The sequence below is a fragment of the Kryptolebias marmoratus genome, linkage group LG18 (genome assembly GCF_001649575.2).
Source record: "Kryptolebias marmoratus isolate JLee-2015 linkage group LG18, ASM164957v2, whole genome shotgun sequence".
Taxonomy (NCBI): Eukaryota; Metazoa; Chordata; class Actinopteri; order Cyprinodontiformes; family Rivulidae; genus Kryptolebias; species Kryptolebias marmoratus.
Genome location: NC_051447.1, coordinates 20,027,628 through 20,032,818, shown reverse-complemented (window position 1 = coordinate 20,032,818; position 5,191 = coordinate 20,027,628). Strand labels below are relative to the sequence as shown.

Below are 5,191 nucleotides of genomic sequence, written 5' to 3'. Positions count from 1 at the left end.
CACATACTATAGTAAGGCGTCCAAAATCATAAAAAATACATACACTATATGTATGATATACAATTTAATCTGAATATTTGCCAGCTATGGTAATTGTTATCTTTAAATCCTGCGTACTATAATCAGCATCACTGAAGCTGCAGGCTTTATTTAACGGACCACAGGATTTAGGGGGCCATTGGCCCCTCCCACTTTACGGCCCCGCCCATCAGCTGGTCCCAGCAGCTCCACCCAACGCTGCCGAGCTGACGGACATCTCTGTCTCCGTTTAGATACAGACAGAACCTGCAGCAGTCAGATCTGGGCCCAGATCTGCAGAACAGTCAGCGCCAGCTCCGGGTCGGGCCGGGATCACGAGCCTGCCTGACCCCGGCTCTGATCCGGTTCAGGTCTGGACCAAAGCAGCCTAAAACTGAAATAAGAACATTTATAAGTAAATAAGTATATTTATAGCCTCTGACCGTTGGACAAAAAGAGACCCGGGCCCAAGTCCGTTTACGGGTCCGGGCCAAAATGCTCGCCTATATTTGACCCAGAGCAGACAACTTCTGCTGTCAGGGAAGACAAATAACTGCGTGGACAGTTTGTCCTTTTGGCTCGTCTAAAAGCAGCTGGATGGCAGGTCGCTTTGGAGGAAAATCAGAGAAGAAGAGAAATGATCTGTTTGGGTTTCTGAATGCATATCGCTCAGAAACAGCCGCGATGTCGGCTAATCTCAGACGTCCAGGCTGGCTGACATCACTGAAGCAGTTCTTGTTAATCACCTGATGATTTATAGGAAATCTGAGACGTTTCCCGTATAAAGAACTGGGTTTCCAGCAGACGTTCTCCTCTTGCGTCACCGTTCCAAACCGGCTCTTTGCAAGAGTTTATTATTTACTTCTGTTTACTTTTTTCATGGTTATTTATAAAGCAGTTAGTTTTTCCTAAATAAAAAATCACAGGTGAAAACTTTTCATGAATTAATTAATTGTTGCTGGATGATGATAAAAGCTTGATGCATTATTAAACTGTCTGTTTAATTAAAAATAGTCTGTTTTAGTTGTAAAAATCATTATTTAGCTAATTAAATCACATTTTATCTTAGTTGTAAACATGCAAGGTGAATGAATTGAGGTTATGAGGTCAAAATGACCCCTTAGACTAATTTCTCTAATAAAACACTTTACTGAGAAACGATCATCCATCTCCACATCTCTGTGAAAGAACACCTTACTCCGGCGCTGCTGATCTGATGACGTCCAACTTTTCAGCTGTATTCTCAGTTTTTTGCTTTCTAGTTTTACTCTTATTTTACAGTTAAAGTCTGAACTTTGTCGTCTCAGATTGGGACATAATTGAGTCATAAATTCCTTCTGAAACTTCCTGTTTGAGTTTCAGACAGTGGCTGTATTTTTACTCCCTTCAACATTTCTTCAGAAACTTTATATTTTGCAATTTCTGTGTCATTAAAATCAATTTTCAAATCAATTCAAATGTTTGGTCCATCCAGTGATTTAAAGATTAAATTCATTGTTTCAGTGAAACTGAAAAAGTTGCCATAAAGAATAATTTCTATAAAATGAAAAGTGACTGTAGGGATCTGTATATTTTATATTACCTTCTGTTTGACAGGGAGGAACAGTGAGGAAGACAAAGGTTAACTGATGAAGAGACGCCTCAGATTTCTAGTTTTAAGTCCCTGATCTCATCCTGCAGCTTTAGTTTGTCACAAACCTCTGGTAATAAATTAAATTCAGTAACGTCTGACTCTTAGGTGAGAGGAGGAGAGGAGGACAGACAGCAGAGATCTGAAAAGGTTATTATTGCATCTTTTTATAGAGAGAAACTCTACTTATTTGTTTGAAGATAAATTTGTTTCGTAACTTTCCAGACATGAAGAAAACGTAGAAGGAGAACCATAAGTTTTGGAGGAGTCCAGGTGAGGCTTTCAGACATTCTAACTGTCAGGCACGGCGGTGGAAGCAGCATGCTGTGGTGCTGGTGCACTGCACAAAGTGGATGGAATGATGGAGGACTGCTGTGAATGACTCTCAGCTACCTCCACCATGTTTTAGTTGGCTGAGCTGTGGGCATTTTTGTGTTTTTCATGGTCACTTAGCTGTGGCGGCCATCTTGAATTGTATTGACTCCAAAATCTAATTGTTTGTAGACGTACATCCAGTGATTACTTCCTGAGACTTTAGTGAAAAACTGTTCAGTGACCCATGAGATATTTTGCTAACGGGACAAACAAACATCATCGCTCTGCCTTCGGGCCATAATGACCTTCCTGAGTGGAGGGAAACGTCTGTCAGTAGCTGTGTTATATTTATTTACTGCGCTCAGGAAACTTTCAGTTTGATTGTGATTCAGGGAATAATCAGTTTATTAGTCTTTAATCTTCAAATGACATTAATTATTTCTGCAGCCTTTATTAATAAAACGGTTCAGATTGAAATTTAATGATTTGTTAACTTTTAATTAATCCTAAAATAAAGAGTCCTGTAATGTGCTGATGCCTGATGTGTCCCTGAAGCTTTAAAACAACAAATCAAGACTTGAACTCCTCTCTGGGCTTCTTTGAAAAACACACAAACTGAGTGTTTCTGCAGATAAGGAGGTCGGCACGCGTGACAACTTCAACTGGGCCGGGACGCCGCAGCTGTTGGCCCCTCCCTCCCTGCTCTCTGATTGGCCGGCGGGCTGTTGACCTGCGGCTGATTTATGCCGAGCCGAAAGGTCGATGCCACTTGTCGGAGCGCAAACAGCAGAACAGGTAGGAGAGCCGAACGGACGCGACGGGAGCTGCAGTAAAATTAGGACAGATAATATTTATAAAATGTCCTCAGGTTGAGATCAGAACGAGTTTTATTTCTTGTTCTTATGTTGTTCAGGTGACCTGTGTTCAGATTTATTCCTAAATAAAACAATAAAAAGTCTTTTACTGCAGAAACTAAACGTTCCTGGATGTTAGAACTGCTGAGTTTTACAAGAAGATGTAAAAGATTTTACTGTCAGCATTCTGAAAGCAGCTCCACAGATTTATTAAATGACTCAAACTGATCCTAATTAAGCATTAAAGGCTCGTTTGTCCTGACTCAGATTGATTATTTAATAACAGAAATTATTTTACATTAAAAAAAATCAGATTTATTATGAATTCAGAGTCAGTGAATATTAACTGACTGACTCATTTTAGCTCATGAGATTCATTAAACTTTATTAAAACTTTGAATTAAAGCGCCGTCGTTGAGATAAAGTAAACAGGTGAAAACTACACACAGGTGTGTTAGATGCACATTTATTCAGATTGTTTTGTCCCACACTGCTTGCTGTAGGAACTCTACTTTAAGCTGCCGTAACGTTTTAGATCGACGCATCATTTTGTAAAACTCTTCAGGTGTTTGATTAAAGCTGCTGACTCAGTTCTGTTTGTCTGCAGAAAGAATCCAACGTTCAGCATTTATTATTTATTCCTTTAGTTTAAAAAATCTAATCAAGTTTCTGTGATCGTCAGTCTGGATTAAGAACCGATGAACAGAAACAAACTGAGTTTCTGTAAAACAAGGCTGAGCTGTGAGCTGAGGACACTGAACCAACTGTCAGGCATGGTGGTGGGAGCATCATGGTCCGGTACAAAGGAACAGGACAAACTCCAAATCCTTCACCTCAAACCAGCAGCTGGACGGTTAAAGACAATGATCCTGGCTTCTGATTGGATAAATCAGGTTCTGGACCGGCTTTCCCAAAGACCTGAGTGAATTAAAGTCAGGTCCAACAGATTTAAATAAACTCTAACAGCAGGAAGAGTCAAATATCAGCCGACAGAAGCTGATGTCAGTGAGGAGATATTTGATAAAATAAAAATAAAAATTCACTAAAAGAGCCAAATTAAAACAATAAATGAGTGGATATTTCTGACGGACGTTCCCTTAAAAACAAAAACCACCAGAAAAACAAATGACAACAAGAATAAAAACAACTGGACTTCTTTTAGAACAGTTTTTGGATTCATCGTGTTCTGGAGGACTGAGAATCTACAGCCGTAAATAACAAGAGTGGGACAAAAAGTATTTCATTAACTAATTATTAAACAGCAGAATGAAGTGGTTTATTAAAGTGGTTCAAACTGAAAGAACTCAGATTTATTAGCAGGTCTCAGCAGGTAAGACTTTAAATTTCCAGCCCTGAAAGCCTGACTGTGTCATTCTGCCGTTCGCTGGATTAAAACGATGGCGCCGAAACATCTGAGGCTACAAACAAACTCCGTCTGACCACAAGAACTAATAAATGATATAAAAACCAAGATTGGGAGGGAGGTGTGCGACTTTCAGGGCGCGGCTCGAATTTATCATCATGATTACTGAAGTAATCCTGGAGTCTTAATCAGCAATTTGTCTTGATTATTTTATACCGAGTGTCAGACAGACAACAACCGAAACGCAGCCCTGTGCATAAGTTTTAATCCATTCAGAGACGTGTCCAGACTGAGCTCTGATCTCTTAATGCCATCCTTACAGGCTGATCCTGTTTTCTGTCAAACTGTTAACTTTGGTATTTTTTCATTCAACCAAAGAAAATCAAACAAACTGTGTCTGTTCCCAGCAGCCCGTCACAAAGAGCCTAAAGATCCAGATGTCTGAATGAGGTCAGAGGGGAAAACATTACGACCACTGAAGCTAAGAGAAACATCAACCAAAGAAGTTTCTTTGAATAATTTGGGACTAACACTAATAAATGTCTTTAAATGCATTTGTCCTGTTAAAGTGAGTCTTTCAGCTCAGGACAGAAAACTGGACCAAGAGGACAAACGTCCCTCAGACTGGAGGACATTTTGGTTGTCAGAGGAAACAGAAACAATGAAAGACTTTCTCTTTTGTCTAAACAGAGGCTGTGTTCTCTGAGAGAGGACAGAGACATCTTAGGACAAACCAGGGGACGCTAACCACCTGATTCAAAGGGAGTCAGTTTCTGTCTTGCAGGAACCATGTTGTCCATCCCTGAGCTGATCAAGAAGAAGAGAGACGGAGGACAGCTGAGCGATGAAGACATCAGACTCTTCATCAGGGCTGTCGTCGATCAAACTATTCAGGAGGGTCAGATAGGTAGGGACGGGTCAGAGGACACCGGGGGACGCTGAGCTGCTTTTCTCACCTGTCTCCGTCTCTGTCACTGTCTCCAAATCTGTCTTCGTCTCTGTCTCTGTATC

General features: G+C 40.5%; 1 protein-coding gene and 1 long non-coding RNA gene across 4 annotated transcripts in view; one reads left to right on the top strand and one right to left on the bottom strand.

The window, feature by feature from the left end:
- Nucleotides 1–5,191, bottom strand: part of LOC112450036 — a 24,202-nt gene that overhangs the window by 14,666 nt on the left and 4,345 nt on the right. The window lies entirely within an intron of this gene.
- Nucleotides 2,734–5,191, top strand: part of LOC108228527 (thymidine phosphorylase) — an 8,615-nt gene continuing 6,157 nt past the window's right edge. The window contains exons 1-2 of one of the 2 annotated variants that reach the window (XM_037981169.1): nucleotides 2,734–2,758; nucleotides 4,965–5,088. In XM_037981169.1, the coding sequence (XP_037837097.1) occupies nucleotides 4,970–5,088 (119 nt within the window). In that variant the 5' untranslated portion in view covers nucleotides 2,734–2,758; nucleotides 4,965–4,969. Of the gene's footprint in view, nucleotides 2,759–2,803; nucleotides 4,631–4,964; nucleotides 5,089–5,191 lie in introns of those variants that run through there. The other variant, XM_037981170.1, reaches the window with a different exon arrangement.